The sequence below is a fragment of the Mus caroli genome, chromosome 2, assembly GCF_900094665.2.
Source record: "Mus caroli chromosome 2, CAROLI_EIJ_v1.1, whole genome shotgun sequence".
Classification (NCBI taxonomy): domain Eukaryota; kingdom Metazoa; phylum Chordata; class Mammalia; order Rodentia; family Muridae; genus Mus; species Mus caroli.
Window position 1 is genome coordinate 85624198 of NC_034571.1, and position 19862 is coordinate 85644059.

Consider the following 19862-nt stretch of genomic DNA (forward strand, 5'->3'; position numbering starts at 1 on the left):
TCCACTGGAATGGGAAATGGTCTTCCAGTCACACCAACCCAACCTTTTACCTCAGCATGGCTGACAACAGCATTGCTCCCTGGAAATCACTTTGAAAAGACACAGTGTGTCATTTCAATTTAGGATCTTTTTACTTGCCTTTTTCTTCCCAGTACGTTGAATAATGCAAACAACAACAACAAATCTGAAAATAAATTAATAATAATAACAATAATAATAATACCACTTGTCTTTTAATGAGAAAGTATAAATGCCCTAACCTGGTATCTTAGAGTTTCTTGCTGTAATGAAACACCATGACCAAAAACTTGGTGAGGAAGGGGTTTATTTTTGGTTCTACATTACTGTTATCATCAAGGGAAGTCAGGGCAGGAACCTGGGAGCAGGAACTAATGCAGAGGCCATGGAGGGGAGCTGCTTACTGCCTTGCTCCTCATGGCATGCTAAGTCCTTTTGTTTGTTTTTTATTTTTCTGAGACAGGGTTTCTCTGTAGCCCTGGCTGTCCTAGAACTCTCTCTGTAGAGCAGGCTGGCCTCAAACTCAAGGATCCACCTGTCTCTGCCTCCTGAATGCTGGGGTTAAAGATATATGCGCCACCACACCCAGCATTCTATAAAAACCCAGATCATCATTCTGGGGGAGTCCCCACCCACAGTGGGCTGGGCCCTCCTACATCAATCACTAATTAAAAAAATACCTTACAGGCTTGCCTACTTACAGATTAATCCTATAGACCAGTATGGCTCTCAACCTTTCTGATGCTGCGACCCTTTAATGCAGTTTCTCATGATGTGGAGACCTCAACCATAAAATGATATTGTTGCTAGTTCATAATTGCAATTTTGCTATTATATCTGTTATGAATCTTTTTTAAAGAATTATTTATTTTATATATATAAGTGCACTGTAGCTGTCTTCAGACACAACAGAATAGGGCATCAGATTTCATTACAGATGACTGTGAGCGACCATGTGGTTGCTGGGAATTGAACTCAGGCCCTCTGGAAGAGCAGTCAGTGCTCTTAACTGCTGAGCCATCACTTCAGCCCTGTTATGAATCTTAATGTAAATATCTGATATGCTGGATATCTGACATATGACACCCCCCCCCATGAGTTGTGACCTAAAGGTTGAAAACCATTGCTATAGATGCATTTTCTCAATTAAGGTTCCCTCCCTTCCAATGACCATAGCTTGTTTATAAACGTAGCCAGCACACCTGTAACCTAGTAACTGGGTCTGAGCTACAGCAGCATTAGATTATATCTATCAATATTGCAGCTAGTAAACCACAGGGGTGGGATTAGAACAAAGGCCCATCTCCTGTATAACAAGTAACCTAAAAGGTAGTGAGTGCTTGTGGATCAGAAATCTGGATATAGCTTCCCTGTGTGTGCTCAGCTTTGAGGTCTCTTGCAGGTTGTAATCTGGATAACAGCCAGTGTTATGACCTCATCTCAAGGCTAGACTGGGAAAAAGGAAGGAAGGAAGGAAGGAAGGAAGGAAGGAAGGAAGGAAGGAAGGAAGGAAGGAGAGAGAAAGAGAGAGAGAGAGAGAAAGACTTCCAAGCCGGGCACTGGTGGCACACACCTTTAATCCCAGCACTTGGGAGACAGAGGCAGGCAGATTTCTGAGTTCGAGGCCAGCCTGGTCTACAGAGTAAGTTTCAGGACAGCCAGGGCTACACAGAGAAACCCTGTCTCAAAAAACAANCAGGCAGATTTCTGAGTTCGAGGCCAGCCTGGTCTACAGAGTAAGTTTCAGGACAGCCAGGGCTACACAGAGAAACCCTGTCTCAAAAAACAAAACAAAACAAAAAAAAAAAAAAAGGGGGGGGGAAGAAATCCTTCCAAATGTACTGGAATAATTATTGTTGGCAGATTTTCATTCTTTACTGGCTGTTGGTCTCTCTCATCTGTTGCTTGCCTTGGACCTTCCTATAAGTCAACTTCCAACATGTCAGTTTGCTCCTTTTAAAGAGAGGGAGGGAAGGAAGGAGGGAGGATGCACCCCTCAAGAGGGAAGCTGATCTCGTCTTCCATAATTTTGCATAATGGGTTCACTAGAAGTGAGTCACCAGCTCCAGCCCACACTCAAGGGCTGGGATTCAGAAAAGTGTGGGTGCCAGGACAAGGGGTGTGTGTGCCAGGACGCAGGGTCACGGGGACCTGCAGAGAGGCTGCTTCCCACACCTAGGTTACATCTATCCCCCAGCATCATACCTATAAAGTTCTCAACTGATTTCAGCCCGATTTTTCCTCTTGAAGACACAGAAAATCCAAGTTCACGGATCCTGGAATGGGAAACTTGACCTATAGCAACCCCTCCTACCGAACTTCCACTCAGGAAGTGAAACTTGAAGCAGCTCCCAAGCCAGCCGTGTATAATCAGCTGTGCTATAAGAAAGAGGTAACAATGGAAAGTTCTATTTAGGTTTGTCTGGGGTTTGGAGAGAGGGTGGAGGAAGTAGGACCGAATTGCCTGAGTGGGTGAGAAAGGGCCGTGTGGTGTCCCTTCTACCATTTTGGAGACAATAGTGAACAGAAAACTGAGTATCGTTTGGGTTTCTGCAGAGATCTAGAGTCTTTGGGGGACCCCGGTAAAAGCAAGGCTAGAAGACTCAGGTCTGAAAGCAGGAACTGTTTGTTTCCCTGGAGATTTTCCAGGTTTGTGGATGATTTCTTTCTAGGGGTTGTCATTCCTCTGTGCTGTACCCCTCTGAAGCAAGGGGGCTCTTTGAGACAACACCCGCAAACCCAAGAGCTCCTGAACTCTCTTTCTCTAGTCTCTGAATTAGCAAAGTAGTACCTGTTGATGGGAATGGCTAGTTTTTCTTTATCTTTGTTCTTAAGGGTTTAAAAGATTTTTCTAGAAACCTGAATATTTACGTGTTTTTATTTTTTAAAACATTTTGTTAAGTCAATGCAAAATAATTCCCTGAATATTCAGGTGTGAAAAATAGTCATCTTTCCACAGGGGATCTAAGGTTTGAGATGTCAGAATTTCCTAATCTGGTAGAACCTGGTTTCTTCTAAAATCCTGTAACCTTCATAGAGTTTTCCCTAAAGAGACTCAGCCTGCTCTAATTGTTAGCAGTCAACCAAGCAGGACCCTTGCTCTCCACAGTAATCCTATACTCGCTGGATTGAGGGATTCCTGTATTTTAAAAAGCTGCCAGTATAATTCACAAGACTACCTACAGTCCTGGGAATGGGAAAACTCTCTATTTCTGAGAAGGACTCTTGAGGATTCTTGAGTTCCTAGAATGTGGGGTGTCCCAGAAAAGAATCACATTGAAGGCTGTCCGTTAGAACCAAAAACTAGGTCTGAAGACCTGACTCAGCAGTTCAGTGCATGCGCAGCCTGTGCCAAGCCCTGGATCCATCCCCACTGCAGCCAAAAGAAAAAGAGAAAACATTTGACCTCTTTCTTTTGTTTTCTGCTTCTTCCTCAGCAGCTCTTCCATCCCTCTGATAGCCTTTCACCCTTTCTCTTCTGATTGCCTCTTGAGTTCAGGTACCTGTTGCTCTGTGTGTGCAGAGAAAGTGGTGTTTCCCGGACTACCTCTGCCATGTACCCCGCTTCTCCCTAACTTACCCAGTGCATCTGTGATGAGGACTCTCAAGGGGACTGCATGTTATCTCAAACTCACTTCAGCTGAGAGGGTTGCTGGGTGAATGCGAGTCAGTGTGTTTGCAAACTGCCTCTGTCTCTCTGTGTTATTAAGGGGCTCCTACAGGGCAGACAGCCCAGCATCAAGAACCTAGCATAGCGTCTGTTTAAAGCAGGGCCTTAATAACTGTCTGTAGAATGGAACTGTCACTAACAGACAGCAATGGCTGGAGACTAGGAGTGAGGAGACTACCCCGGTGACAGAACCCAAGCTACAGTGGCCCTTTCGCTCCTAGTGGTGGCAGGATAATCCTGGGAATACCCACAAGTCAGGAATGAGGCTGCCCTTGAAGAGTACATAAAGGAGGACACTTAAGCCAAAGTTAAAGCTATCTTTAGAGTGATGCAGATCACTCAGGGATGGTCTTCATGGAAGCAATTCCACAGTATCCTCCCCCAAAGAGTTACAGGCTCATTAAGAACACAGATACACACACAGCCATCCACTGGACTGAACGCAGGGTTTCCAATGAAGGAGTAGAGAAAGTACCCAAGGAGCTAAAGGAGTTTGCAGCTCCATAGGAGGAACAACAATAGGAACCAACCAGTACCCCCAGAACTCCCAGGGACTAAACCACCAACCAAAGAGTACACATGGAGGGACCCCATGGCTCCAGTGGCATATGTAGCAGAGTTTGGCCTTGTGGGACATCAATGAGAGGAGAGGCCCTTGGTCTTGGGAAGGGCCCCAGTGTAGGGGAATGCCAGGACAGGGAAGCAGGAGTGGGTGGGTTAGTGAGCAAGGGGAGGAGAGATGGGATGTGGGTTTTCAGAGGGGAAATGAGGAAAGGGGATAACATTTGAAATGTAAATAAAGAAATATCTAATAATAATAAAAAAGAACACAAATACAATGATTTCCCAAGCCTCACTCCCCAAATCTTACCTCCCAAATTTTCTTATCACAATTAAAAAAGATCATTCAAAGCAAACCAGTACATAAAGATTTCCCAAGCCTCACTCCCCAAATCTTACCTCCCAAATTTTCTTATCACAATTAAAAAAGATCATTCAAAGCAAACCAGTACATAAAGATTTTGAATACAGGCACACTGAATTGCTTCTGCCAGTAGTTTTTGATTGCTTATATCTGCATGACGTCCCATTAAAGAACCACGGGGATGCTGTAACAGACGACTCATGATGTAACTGCATTCTGGTTGCTTTGGATTTCTTATATCAGCACGATGTCCCATTAGTAACCTATGGTGTTACTGTAACAACAGCTAGCATGTTTTAGCGTGTCCTGTGTCCAGTGCTCTAATGGTTGCATCCCATGGATTGCCTCACTTAACCCTTACGATAACTGGGGTAACTTGTAGATGCTGCTCTTGTGCACTGCAGATGGGAAGACTGGGTTTTAGAAGTGTTAAGTAATTTGCTCAAGATAACCTAGCTAGTAAATGGCTGGTGTAGGACAGAAGCCATGGTTTTCCCCCTGCTTCTGTGATGATGTAATTATCTAATCGCAGTTGCCCTTAGGTGAGACCTCATATTTGCTTTGGCCACATTGGTCTAGCAGTCTGTGGGCCTTTTGTCCTTCCTAGCCACTTCGGTTCAGTTCTGCTTCTGTTTTCAGCTCACCATGAGGTCCTTTATAGAATGCCAACCGACCATGTGTCTCCATTCTCTACCCCAGGGTGGACCTGACCACAGCTACACCAAGGAGAAGATCAAGATTGTAGAGGGAATCCGCCTCCTGGCTGGGGATGACGCTGAATGGGGTGACCTCAAGCAACTGCGCAGCTCCAGGGGGGGCCTTCTACGGGATCACGTATGCATGAAGACAGACACAGTGTCCATCCAGGCCAGCTCTGGCTCCCTAGATGACACGGAGACAGAGCAGCTGCTGCAGGAAGAGCAGTCTGAGTGTAGCAGTGTTCACACTGCAGCCACTCCAGAGAGACGGGGCTCTCTGCCAGACACAGGCTGGAAACACGAACGCAAGCTCTCCTCAGAAAGCCAGGTCTAAGTGCTGCCCACATTCTCTTCCCTGCCTGCCTATTCATTCTCCTCTGTGGACTTCTGATCCTTGTGCTCACATAACAACGTGGGCCCTTTCCCATGCACGCATCTTCCTCCTCCCACCCCAAAGTGTTCCCGAGCCCCCATAGAACCTGTTACTCATCTGAGTCCAAAACTACCTGGGAACAAGAAGTGAGGGCACATCTCAAGAATTTAGACCTGGATTTTACCATGAACTTCACCTCTTGCACTCTATCCTGGGCCCCCTGAAGCTGGGCTCAGCATGATTCCTTGTCAGCACAGAGCTCCATCTCCCTTTGCCTTGGCATCCTATGTGCCTGCCCTACAGCACCAATGCAATTGATGATATAAGACTCTGGTCTTCCCCATCACAGCTGACATGATGGCCTTCCTGTGAACTGGTCTACCAGGGGCTGGGACTGGAGGTCACAGGTTAAAAGGTAATGGACAGAGGTTGAGAGAAGGAAGAAGCAGCCCAGCTGGTCTGGGTGCTTGGGAAACCTCCAGCCTCAAGTGTTGGTAATTATGAAAAACCTTGGGGGGTGGGGGGTTCGAGCCCTGGGATCATGTCCATTGCTGGCAGTGGACATTCTCCTCACCCAGAAGTCACTGCTTTGTCAGTTGTGATACAGGTGAAGTGTGGGGATGGCTTAAGCTCTTCTTCCTCCTGCTGGAATGTCTGGGGCCATTTCTACCTTGGATAACTGGATAGCTCCTGCCATGGCAACTCACTAACAGGAATTCCCTCCTGGTGCTGTGATGGGCCATACTTTTCTTAAGCCTTTAACTATGCTGTGAGCTTGTGTGAACATTGGGTGGGTCTTGGAGAGCAGACTTGTAGAACATTTAAGCAGCTCTGCAAAGAAAGCATAGCATCCTAACAGAGCTTCACCTATTCTGCTCTTCTCTCTTCCATTCTCTGGGATTCTAAGGGAAACAATTCTGTCACAGCCTTTCAAAGACTGGCTCAACGTTTTCCTAAATGGTCAGAAAGAGCAACTAGAGAGACACAAGACACCCAGGGGCTCAGGAGAAGTATTGTGAGGTTGAACCTCTTGAGTTCATTCTCAAGTGCTCAGGGATCCAAGTTCATGGACACAGCCTGTGGCTCTCGGGTGGTAAAGGTCATGTGCCAACTCTTCTCAGCCCCTGCCCACACTAAAGTGCCACCATTAGCTTCATGCTCCTTTAGGCCAAGGGCTTCTCTGAGAGGAGCTGAGATTTTTTTTTTTTTTTTTTTTTTGTGCTGCCCTAGAATCTCATCCCAGTTTTTCACTTCTGAGAGAGGGGAGTCTGGCCTTGCTTTCTCTAACCGATCCTGTGTCACCTCAGTTGCTAATGTCCAATGAGGAGGAGGGTCAATGAAGATGTAAAGTGGTAAGCAAGGAGTGGAGAGGTGGTGAGAACCAGTCCAGAGCAAGTTCAGGCACTTCTCCATAGAAACCGAAGCACAGGAGAGATTGGCAGGTGCTGAGAATGGAGGAGAGGGCTTTTAGGGGAAGTTTCCTGACATAAAACATCTTTCATGGTTTATTGCTATTCAGAGATCAGCAGCCAGGCATACACATGAACAAACAAGACAAGATCAAATCTTTTCTGGTCAGTTATTAAGAGTAAGAGACAAATGTCAAACCATTCATTAGTCTTGTTGTCATTAGCTAGGCCCAGATATATGTCTGCACACAGAGCCAGAGCAGGCCAATGGCCTTTTCCAGTAAACCAACTGAGAAAAATACAGTGCCACTTCTAAAAGGAAAGATGGACATTTCACACAGAATGAGGCGGCACTTGAGCCTTTATCCATAGTTGGGGAGGAGAGGGGAAAAAAAACAGAAGCGTAGTGTCCTGAGTGGAAAGGGGCAAGGATCTTATTGCACTTGGGCTGTTCAGAATGTAGAAAGGACGCATTTGAGGAAATATCTATTTGAGCACTGATTTACTCTGTAAAAAGGGCAAAATCTCTCTGTCCTAAACTAATGGAAGTGATTTTCCCATGCTCATGTGTAATGATTTTAACATTACTCACTGGAGAGATTGGACTTTCTGGAGTTATTTAACCACTATGTTCAGTATTTTAGGGCTTTATGATAATTTAATATAAATTTAGCTTTCTTAATTATTTTGGCTGGCTTGGAGTCTGACTACTCTTGCACCTGCACTACCTGGGAGACCCCATGCTGTGGAAAACCCACTTGGGGACATCACCTCTAATGTCTTCAGAGATGTGTGATCCACGAAGGGAAATAAGGGGTGTAAGGTTCGTGTTGGAGTGTCAATTCATCCTGAGAACACAGATCATGGTGAGAGAGTGGCTGATATGTCACACGGTGAGAGAGTTGGCTGATATGTCAGCCTGATCATGGTGAGAGAGTTGGCTGATACGTCATCCTGATTCCCTTTAGAGGACGGATAACAGAGAGGCTCACCTTGGCTGCAGCTCATTGGGTTGATAGAAGCTGCCTGAGGTCCTGTCATGGCGTATATACCATGAATCCTCTACTTCTGTTTTCATTCATCGAGGGCTCCCATGTCACAGAACTCGACTTTGCCTTGCAATGACGGTGACCAGCAAAACTGTCCAATGTGGTATGAAATCCTGGAACGGGAACTAGATTCTATCTGCAGCACCACACACATTCAGAGCATTTTTTTTTTAAGTTACATTCTGCCAGGATGTGGTGGTACACACCGTTAGTCCCAGCAAAGGCAGGAGGATCTCTGTGAGTTCAAGACTAGTCTGGCCTACAGTGCTAGTTCCAGGACAGACAAGGCTACAAGGGAGAAACAGAGTCTCCAAAAACAAAAACAAAAACAAAAACCTACATTCTCCTAATGTGTTCACTGAATCTTGAGGCAGGAATAAGATGCTAAGGAACCCTTCTCAGGTTCTCTGGGTATTATTCCAGTGAAAAGTTGGAAATGTTCTAGCCCGAATACTATGCTGCTTGTAGAGTTTAGTTTCAAGTTTCGCAATGGTTGATTTTTCTAAATCCTAAACTTTTGCTAGAATTATGTCCCCTCTCAAAGTACCACCTAAACAATGCCTGGTCTCACAGTGTCTGGAGTCTAGCAACTGTGTCCTCACCACCCTCTATTTCCCCCAAAAGAATAAGATCAAAAAAAAAAAAAAAAAAAAAGAAAGAAAGAAAGAAAGAAAGACTTGGGTTTGATAAGTGATCTGGTGTGCCAAAAACAAAACTCAACAGACTAGTTCAAGGTCAACTAAACTCTTTCTTCTCCAACATTTTTTATTTATTTATTTATTATATGTAAGTACACTGTAGCTGTCTTCAGACACCCCAGAAGAGGGCATCAAATCTCATTACCAATGGTTGTGAGCCATCATGTGGTTGCTGGGATTTGAACTCACGACCTTCAGAAGAGCAGTCGGTGCTCTTAACTGCTGAGCCATCTCTCCAGCCCCACCCCCAACATTCTTTTAAAAAAAAAAAAAAACAACAAAATCTCATTTACAAAGAAGAATCTTGAGTCTGAGGGGAGGGTTGAGGATTCCTCTTCGGGTTCCCCGGATGTAAAGCCTGAACCCCATACTGAAGAGCATGAGTCAGAGTCTAACAAGCTGGGACTAGGGAGATAGTTCAGTCAGTAAAGGCCTTGCTTTGCAAATGCAAGGACCTACATTTGATTCCCAGAGCCCATGGAACCTCTCCCCGAAAATAAAATTCTGTGTGGCATCTACGGCGGGCATGGTGGCAGAGGTGGTAAACCAGCCTGCTCTAGTGAATTCAAGGTTAGCCAGGGCTACATAATGAGACTCTGTCAGAGGGAGAGGGGAGGGGGAGGGAGAAGGGGAGGACTGATGACATGCACTTGAAATCCCAGCACTGGACAGATACTGACAGGTGACCCCTGGGGCATATTGGCCAGCAGCTTAGCCTAGCTGGTAAGTTCTAGGCTAGTAAGAACCTTTGTTTCAGTGTGTATATGAGGATGTGTTGTCTGGATGGCTCCTGAGGGATGACACCCAAGGTGGTTTTTTGGCCTCTGGGTATATACACAAACACACAGCACCACAGAATTCTAATAAACTATACTTATGGTGGCACATGCCTATAATCCCAGCACTCTGCGGGGCCTGGGACACAAATATCGTGAGTTTGAGTCCAGCCTGGTCTAGTGAGACTATCTTTTAAAAAGGAATAAAACATGGACTGGAGAGATGGCTCAGAGGTTAAGAGCACATCTGCTCTTCCAGAGGTCCCAAGTTTAATTCCCAGCAACCACATGGGGGCTCACAACCAACTGTCATGGGATCCAGTGTCCTGTTCAGGTGTGTCTGAAGAGAGCCACTCGAGTACATAAAATAAATAAATCCTTTTTAAAAATGAATAAAACGGGCTGGAGAGATGCCTCTGCCATTAAGAGCACTTGCTGCTCTGGTAGAGTGTCTAGGTTCTGTTGCCAGTAACTACGTCGTTGCTCACAACCCCCTGTAACCCCAGTTATAAGGAATCTGATGCTCTCCTCTAGCCTCCGTGAGAGCCAGGCACACCCATGGTGTAGGCACGAAAAATGTGTGTAGGTCTGTATGAGTGTACATACATATATTTTTAAAAATCACCAAAATGGGTTGGAGAAACAGCCCAGCAGTTAAGAGTGTTTACTGCCCTTGCAGAGGACCTAGGTTCAGTTCCCAACATCATGTCAGCTTATAACTGCCTGTAACTCCAGTTTCAAGGGATCTAACACTTTCTGGACTCTATGGGTACTGAAAGCATGGAGTGTGTGTATATATATATCTGAATAACCAGCGAAACTATATTTTTACAAATTACATTGAAAATGAAGTCACTGCCTTTCAGTATTATAAAAACAAACAGTGGAACTTAAGGTTAAAAGGTCTGTGGCCCATAAGACAATCCTATGAAGAGAATTTTTTCTTGGTTTAGTGTGTGTGTGTGTGTGTGTGTGTAACATGACTATGCACATATATGTGGCATGTCAGAGACAACCTATGGGAATCAGTAGTTCTGTGACCCGCAAACTCAGGCATCAGTCATGGGAACAAGTATGACTGCTCCCACGGAGCCATCTCTCGGACCCTGACAGGAAGGTCTTTGTGACATGAACTTGACACTTATCTGAACCTGGGCCTAAAGAAAGGCAATTTGCAATTAGCAGCTTAGAAGTGTTTGCAAGAGCTAAGGGAGGAAAGGCTACTAACACTTGAAGAGTTCCCAGATTTCTATTTATGGACAGAATTATAAAGGAAATGTGGTGAAGGCTCTGGGAATGTAGCTTACTGATAGACCTCTTGCCTAACACGTGGACAGAGGCCTGCCCTGCCCCCTCCGCACCTCCACCCAACAGAGGGGAAAACAATGGAGTCCCTTGTCTGTTGGCCCAATGTCTATGGCTTTTCCTCACAGAAAGATGACGCTAGTGTTCAGCCAGTCTCTCTTTCCCAGCATTCCCTTGTTTGCCTATTCATTTGTCTTCTAGACCATTCTCCTGCTCCACACAGGGAACAGTTTTATTTCTAGTTAAGACTCCAGCTCCAAACTTTGAACTCCTTAGCATAGTGTTAAAATGGATTCAGATAGCCCAAGATTCTGAGTTTAAACCCGAGGCTTGTTTCACTGTGTTGGACCTAAAAGCCAGGAACTCACATAGCCTGTCCTTCCCTGTGGTTTATCTCTTCTGTGCCTTAAGAGCTTGTGGATGGCTAATGAGGTTTCTAGCTTTCCCTCTGCCTCCTTCCTCTTTTATGAGGCTGATGTTTTTGTGGTCAGACTTCCCTAGAATAGTCTGCATTTCGGGGGCTGGAAAATGGATTATAAGAAAAGAAACTAAGAAACTGTAAAAAAAAAAAAAAAGTTATTTATTCCTTCATTTAACTGGTACCTATTAACTGCAACCGAATGTAATAAGCTAGGGAAGGCTTGGTGATCTTGGAGACCAGTTAAAGCACAAATCCCACAGCCACTTGAGATGTGTACTAGTGTCAGCATTCTCTCCAGAGGATAATTCAGAGCACTTCAGCTGAAGGCAGAAGGAATCGAATCATTTAAGCTGTTCCTCTTAGGCTGAAATTACAGATCTACATCTCAGGGTTGGGAGGTTTTGACCAGGATGCAGTTTATGGTTATAAACAGAAGGAGCACCTGCTCTGATCCCCATGGACTATTCAAAAGGGCTAAGAGTTATCCAGCAGCCACAGTACCGACATGAGCTTTCTCTCTCTGGTTCTAAGAATACAGCGTTTGCTTTGATCCCCGCTATGTACTGTGCTGTGCTACACTTGTGTGGAATCATTGGGAGGCTCCTGGGATGAAGTCACAAATTTAAGTACACAAAATTATCTGGGCTTCAACAGGTAATTTTGGTCAAATGCTTACTGAGCACCTACTATGAACAAGGTACCACATAGGCTTCTGCAAGACCTTAACAGGTCCTGCCACTCCCTGTCCTCCATGATCTCTCAGACTCATCTCCCTCCTACCTCTTATTCATCTGTTCTGGCTACATTAGCCTCCTTGTATCTCAAACCTGCCAGGTATGCTCCAAACAGAGGGCTTCTGCCTGACACTTCTACATAAAATCATGACTAGCGCCTTCACCTTCAAGTCAGCTCTAATATCATCTCCAGAAAACCTGCACTGACCACGCATAGGCAGGTGGTGGTGGTGCAGGGAATAGGGGCAGATGGATGGATCTGTAAATTCAAGGCCAGTCTGATCTGCACAGCAAGGTCCAGGCTAGCCAGGGCTGCATAGTGTTGTGGGGAAGCTGAGGAGATGCCTCAGACAGTAAGTAAAGTGCTTGCTGTGCAAGCAGGAAGACCCTGAGTTCAATCACTAACACCAACAGCTGGATACGGTAATTTATACTTGCAATCTCCGTGTTGGAGATGGGGAGACGGGAGGAGCCCTGGAGTTTCCTAGGCAGCCAGTCCAGCTCCATTGGTGGTCTCCAAGTTCAATAAGAGCCCTGTATTTAAAAAAAAGGAAAAAAAAAAAGGTAGAGAGCAATTGAGGAAGACAGTTGATGTCTACTTCTGGTCTCTACATGCATGCACAACACATGTATATACAAAATTACAGTCTAAGTCTAACAACATACTACACAATTTATGTGTTGATTACCTATTTCTCCTCACTATAACATGAACTCCTTGAGTGGAGGGAATTTTTGTTATGTCTGTTTTGTTCACTGTCTAGTCTAAATGCCTAAAACCATCCCTCCACAAACTAGGTATTCAGTAAATATTTGTCAAATAAATAAGTGAGTAGATTCTGATATCTAATACATACCTCCTAATAAGGTTGAAGACAAAAAGATTTTGCCGTCTTCTTCTAAAGCTCATCAGAACCCAGACAACGCACATCCTTTATTGAGCAAATCTGAGGTAATCATCTGTCTCTCCTTTAAGTGCATTCTTATTATGTCTGACAATACTTAAATAAACCAGGTACTTGGAGAACACTGTTTCTGTATATTCCTCTCCATTGTCCAAAGATCACTGTTTGCTTTGACTAGTTCTGTAGCAGCCAGCGGCCATGAGTTACTGGGTTCCTGAAAGGAAAGCTGGGGATGGATAGGAAGGACGGTGAGAGAAATAATGAGCCAAGACAAAGGTCTCCTATAGCGGCTCAATGTTTTAATTCTAAGGTCTGATTTTTAAAGGGGGGAACCCATCTCCCACCATGCCAGGATCTTTGTCAAGAAAATCAGCTCAGCTGCTCAGCAGGTAGTGGCTTCTTGCAAGAAGCTGTATATGTGGAAGGACTTCACCTAGGTTGGAAGATTCCACCCTAGGGGCTAGCCAACTGTGGCAAAACAAGGTCTGATTCAGCCAGCTCAAGGCTGGGCCCAGTTCCTCCCTTTTTACTTATTAAAAATTAGCTGGTCTGGGGCATAAGATTTACTTATGTTCCATGGTCCTGCCTGGGAATTATGGTGGCTGGTGGCCGTGCTTGGCTTAAGACTAAGCCTAGACTCTCTCTTACCTGTCCCAGAGGCCACGAGCAGCTTGCTTGTGTTTATTTGCACAAACACAGCCTTTTAGTGTTTATTATGAACAAACACAGTCTCTTGGCACATGCCTCTGTCTTAGGTTGATAAGAGTTATAGAACTGAAGGTCCTGAGTTCAAATACCAGCAACCACATGGTGGCTCACAACCACCTGTAATGAGATCTGACTCCCTCTTCTGGTGCATCTGAAGACAGCTACAGTGTACTTATGTATAATAATAAATAAATCTTTGGGACAGAGCAAGCAGGGACTGAGCAAGTGGGGTTGACCAGAGTGAACAGAAGTCCTAAAATTAAGTTCCCAACAACCAGATGAAGGCTCACAACCATCTGTACAGCTACAGTGTGCTCATATACATAAAACAAACAAACAAACAAATAAATCTTTTTTTAAAAAGTCATAAAATTATCAGTTGCCTATCGTTGGCTGCTGGCCCTCATAGCACACCGTTTTCCCATTCAGACCAAAGCCACAATATACACTCAATGCATAGCGATGAATAACTGCCATAACTGAGCTCTGCTGAAAGCGAGCCTGTATGGAGATAACACATCTGCTTGATATACAAAATCAAAAGTTAAAAGCAACAGGATTAAGGTTGTCTGTGGGGATGTCCCAGGTATTCAATTCAGTTGCAAATTAGCAAGAATCAGACCCACACTGGCCTCCCTGTGTGGGAGAGGTAGCTTTGAGAATCAACAGAAAAAAATGTTACTTCTCAGGTAATTGTGGAGTCTATGCTCCAAATTAACTCAGCTGGCTGATAAGGATTTTTAGCCATCATCATAACGGAATCACACTTACTAGAAGACCCAGGATCTGTGTCCACTTGACGAACCAATCTTTCAGGCAGCCATCGGGGTCCGTCTTCTTTTTGTGAAAAAACACAAACAAAACCTCTCCCCTATATTAAAATGGAATCTGGACTATTCCACATATTAGTTAGGGGGTCCTGCCATTTAGCCATGGCATATGAGCTGGAAGTGACTGGATGCCAGCGGTGATCTGCTACAGACTGACTTTTAGCATCAGTTTGCAAAAAATTTAAGACAAGAGCAAGATGTGCTTTTGGTGACCTTGGGCGGGTGTAATTCCCCCCCCCTTTTTTGTTTTTGTTTTTTTTTGTTTGTTTGTTTGTTTTTGTTTTCTGAGACAGGGTTTTTCTGTATAGCCCTGGCTGTCCTGGAACTCACTTTGTAGACCAGGCTGGCCTCAAACTCAGAAATCCGCCTGCCTCTGCCTCCCGAGTGCTGGGATTAAAGGCGTGCGCCACCACGCCCGGCCCCTTTTTGTTTTTTAAAGAAGATATTGTTTTAAAGTTCCCCAATACCTTGTCCTTGAGAATTGTAAGGAATCCCAGTAATATGGGTAACATTAAGTTGTTGACAAAACATCTCAAATGCTTGACTGTCTGCTTGTGGACGTTGTACATCGTGGTGCGGAGCCTAGTGCGCACCACGATGTACAACGTCCACAAGCAGTTTAATGAGGCTGCTCTGAGCTTTGCATTAACTCAAATGTAAATATTTCTTAATCTGAGCATCTTACAGCTCCTGCAGTGAGGACAGATTCCAGGGGAGCAATTCTACTGTCTGTCTATGCCTCTAATTTTTGCACAGTCTTTCCAAAGATGCTGCTTGTGGACGTTGTACATCGTGGTGCGCACTAGGCTCCGCACCACGATGTACAACGTCCACAAGCAGTTTCTCTGTATAGCCCTGGCTGTCCTGGAACTCACTTTGTAGACCAGGCTGGCCTCGAACTCAGAAATCTGCCTGCCTCTGCCTCCCGAGTGCTGGGATTAAAGGCATGCGCCACCACGCCTGGCCAGTACTTTCTCTTAACTTGAGTTGTATATGCATAAACAATTGCAAATTTTGAGAATTCGAAGTATCTAAAAATGGAACAATTTCAAGCAATTGTAAGCCCTAAGCTATATAGATATATAAGCTATCAGTATACAAATTAAAAGCTTGATTTTAACACTTTAAAAACAATGACTATAGGGCTGGAGAGATGGCTCAGCGGTTAAGAGCACTGACTGCTCTTCCAGAGGTCCTGAGTTCAATTCCCAGCAAACACATGGTGGTTCACAACCATCTGTTATGGGGATCCAATGCCCTCTTCTGGTCCGTCTGAAGACAGCAACAGTGTATTTATATACATGAAATAAATTAATCTTTTAAAAAAAACCAACAGTGACTATAGCACATAGTTCAATTATTTGTGCTGAAGTAGAGGGAAACTCACGAGAATAAACATGTGATCCAATCACATATACTTCTCTCCCATAGAAGGGCTGTTTATAAATACAATAGATGCATTCTTTATGGGATGCATGCATAAATTTACAGGAAATACAAAAGCATCCGTAGAAGCAATTTTAACAACTTTTCTTTTGGATAATTATTATCAATTTTGCCTAAAGAGTTTGCCATGCAGTATGCCAAAGATCAGTATTCTGCAGTAACCAATTTAATTGCTGTTTGAAACAAGGAATAGATGTCTCCTCAGGTTTTTAAGACATTCTTTCCAAAATACCTTTATGATTCTATCCCACAATTTTTTCTTAACACCACAACAGCTTCATGATAGGATGTTAAAACTTTACTTGGAGACGAGGAAAGATGAATCCACATTAATCTCTTTTGCCAAAGAATTGCTGTGAGCACATTGAGTAGCAATAACTAAAATAAACAGCTAACAGTTGATTACACAAGCTCTCTGTCTCTCATCTGTTAGTTTGCATCCCCCTTGACAACATCCAACAAAGGCTTAAGTCCTCCTGTGATGAGCTTATGGTGAGGTCTTAGCCAATTAATATCTTCTGGAAGCTTTTGAAAATAATTTGAAGTAAACAAATCATCTTTTCTTTCTTGAATTTTCTGTGCCACAACCTTTCTAGAATATAACTGAAGCCCCAAATATTGAAAAAGATATTGCCTCTGAATCTTTCTTGGAGCTACAACTACTCCCCAAAACTTTAAAGCTTGTTTGTATAAAAGCAAAGGTTTGTAGTAAATTTTTCTTCAGAGGAATTAGCTAATAGTGTCCTCCGAGCTCCGCGAGTTGACAAAGTTGCAGTAGACAGCAACCCAAGCACACCACTTCAGCTTAAGCATGAGGCCGCACATGCTGAAAATCATGCCGAGAAGATTCATGTAGTCCCGAGTCGGGTCATCCAAAGCCGGGTTGCACTCGCGCAGAGGTGGCTGATACCTCAGCACTTTGTCGGGCCTTCGTGGGTCAGAAATATTGTTGGTGGACATAGCAAACTGAAGACGAGGTAAAACCTTTCAATGATTACAAACTCACTAGAAGCAGACCCTTTACAACTATCAGGATGCAAAGGAAAAAACAACCTTCCAAATCAATAATAATTCTAAATAGAGTAGGCAGTTCAGATTGTAATGCCGTTACAAGTTCCACAGCCTCACGGACCTTTCATTAATCTTGAGTTTAAACTTTATTTTGAACGACACCTGGATAGATCTGCAATAATGCTATTTTGGCTTAAAAATAATTCCCTGGAGGCGAGGATAGGCCCCCCAAAACTTCCATAGACAGTGTTTGCAAGTCAAAAGAAACACCACACAGGCCTCACTGAGGCTGCTCTGAACTTTGCATTAACTCAAATATAATTATTTCTTAATCTGAGCATACTGCCTGAGTCCTGGCCCAAAGATTACAGCTCCTGCAGTGAGGACAGATTCCAGGGGAGCAATTCTACTGTCTGTCTTTGCTTTCTATGGCCGGGTGGCCACGGCAAGCTGCGTTAGTGTTCTCATAAGACAATTGTGTAACAAAGGGAACCCCTGCTTGAGGGTCTCCAAAAATTCTACTTAGCTGCTTTTAGTAGCCTACCCACAAACTCCTTGAGAGCACAGTTCCTCTCCTTCCTTACATGTAACTCTGTCCTTCCCACCTCTCTTTCACTCCTTCCTCTCTTGCCCCTGTAGTCTCATTCTACAGAAAGCAATTCCCAAATCAATACCACTTAAGACCTAATCTAGTCTTCCAGCTTCTTTCGTAAGCCTACTTAGATGATTCCATTTAAACGTCTCGTTGGTACCTGAGAGTAAACAGCTTAAAACTGGCCTCTCCTCCCTTCCTGTGAGACAGGCCTCTCCTGATTTTCCACTTCCATTTGGGCAGTAACAGCCCTCCCAGGCTCTGGGCTCTAATCCTGACTCTTTCTTGGACTTATTATTCAAAATAGGGCCCATCTCTGCTGTGATGGCTGTTTCTGGTTGTCAACTTGACTACATCTGGAATGAACCACAGTGCAGAAATGGGAGGACATATCTGTGATCCAGATCTTGAGGTTGGAAGACACAGGCTTCTGACCTGTATCTTGACATGAAGATCTTGAGGCATAATGGCCATGAAAAGCTGAGGCCCAGGCAAGGTAGTACACCCCTTTAATCCCAGGAGACTGGGACTCTGGTGAACTCTAATACACAAGTTGGTACCTAGAGTGCAGTGTTCTATGGATATCCCATAATTTATATGGCCATGTGATTTCCAAATTTCTGTTTCTAATATCCCAGTGGCTCAGTAACATTCTTACACTTTTTGTATATGTGCATAATAAATGCCTCTTAGTAGCATTACTGAGCTAGAGAATCTGTAGATCTCGAAATTGTCCTCCTAGAAATTTGCACTCAGATTTAACAGTGAGGTTGAGCATTTGTGTCTCCAAATCTTCTTTGTTTTGAGACAACATCCTACAGCCCCGACTGGTTTCCAACGCACTACATAGCTGAGGCTTGCCTCAAATCCCATACTCTTGCCTCTACCCTAGAGTGCTAAAATTACAGGTGCGACCCACCATACTCACATCTTTCTTCTCTAACTCTTGGGTGTTTGTTTCTTTGTTTGTTAGGTTGGTTTTGGTTTTTCAAGATAAGGTTTCTCTGTGTAGCCCTGTGTAGTCCTGGAACTTGCTTTGTAGACCAGGCTGGCCTTGAACTCAAAGATCTCTCTGTCTCTGCCTTGTTATATAAATCCTCACATTAAATTTGTAAAAAAAAAAATCATTGTTATATTATAGTCTAATATTTATAGAAATGTTGGATATTGATTCAAGAAAGAATTTTAGCTGGGTGTGGTGTTGCACGTGTCTGTAATCCCAATACTTGGAAGGTGTAGGTAGAATGATGCTACAAATTTGAGGCATCTTGGTCTATGTGCCAGTTCCAGGTTAGCTTGGACTACAGAGTGGAACCTTGTCTCAAAGACTAAAACAGTGCAGGCAAGATGGCTTAATGAATAGAGGTGTTTGCTGTCAAGTCTGGGGACCTGAATTTGAGTTCCTGAAGCCATATTGTGGAAGGAGAGGACCAGTGCCTAGCAAGTTGTCCTTGAACTTCCTTGTACCACCACCCCATAGTGCACATAAATAAAATGTAGTAAAATCGATTTTTGACAATCATATTTCATCCAATGAATCCTCTCCTTTGCATAAGCACAAGCATTTGTGAAGTAAATCTTGTAGATCATAAAGGCCATTCCTAGACTCTCAGCTTGTTGTACTAAATCCTTACATTAAATTTGATTTTTTGTTTGTTTGTTTGTTTGGTTGGTTTGTTTTTTTGAGATAGGATTTTTCTGTCTGACCTGGAACTGGCTCTGTAGACCAGGTTGGCCTCGAATTCAGAGATTTGCTTGCCTCAGATGGGATCAAAGGCGTGTGCCACCACGGTCTTTAATTTAAACTTGTAAGGAAATTTAAATATTTACATTAAATTTGTAAGGAAAACATAATTATCCCATTTCCTACACACACACACACACACACACACACACACACACAAAACCGAGGTCCAGATCAACTGAGAAAAGTGATTTGTTCAAAAGAAGTCCAAGACTACAATTTAGCATTCGAGGCTCCTTCCACTACATCTCAGTTGCCTCTTGCTTCCCTCTCAGCACAGAATGATTGCAAGCTCTCAAAAAAAAAAAAAAAAAAAAAAAAAAAAAAAAAAAGGGTGTGGGAGGGAGATGTTGACAGCAGTTTAAACATCAGTAGGTAAAGGCAACGTGATCATGGCTGGAAATGCAGAGTTTCCCACACACCTTTCGCTCTTCTATCAGAAGCCTTGGTAGCCATTCCTCCAGCCACTGGGTGACAAGCACCTGACGCTTGCAGCCCTGGGAAACGCAGCTGCGCGCGTTCCCTTTAAGGCCGCAGGCGGCGCGTGCCC

At 44.0% G+C, this 19862-nt stretch overlaps 1 protein-coding gene and 1 long non-coding RNA gene across 3 annotated transcripts in view; one reads left to right on the forward strand and one right to left on the reverse strand.

Moving 5' to 3' along the window:
* Positions 1 to 7778, forward strand: part of Lrp4 (LDL receptor related protein 4) — a 56960-nt gene extending 49182 nt beyond the window's left edge. Inside the window, exons 37-39 of one of the 2 annotated variants that reach the window (XM_029474331.1) lie at positions 2269 to 2410; positions 3456 to 3517; positions 5313 to 5398. In XM_029474331.1, the coding sequence (XP_029330191.1) occupies positions 2269 to 2410; positions 3456 to 3500 (187 nt within the window). In that variant the 3' untranslated portion in view covers positions 3501 to 3517; positions 5313 to 5398. Of the gene's footprint in view, positions 1 to 2268; positions 2411 to 3455; positions 3518 to 5312 lie in introns of both variants that reach the window. The other variant, XM_021185820.1, reaches the window with a different exon arrangement.
* Positions 7779 to 12545: 4767 nt separating this feature from the next.
* On the reverse strand, positions 12546 to 19806 carry LOC110290485. Its single transcript, XR_002377442.2, has 3 exons — positions 19735 to 19806; positions 12934 to 13207; positions 12546 to 12610 (listed from the first exon to the last, which is right to left on the reverse strand). It is a non-coding gene; the product is annotated as an uncharacterized LOC110290485 (long non-coding RNA).
* Positions 19807 to 19862: the final 56 nt, after the last annotated feature.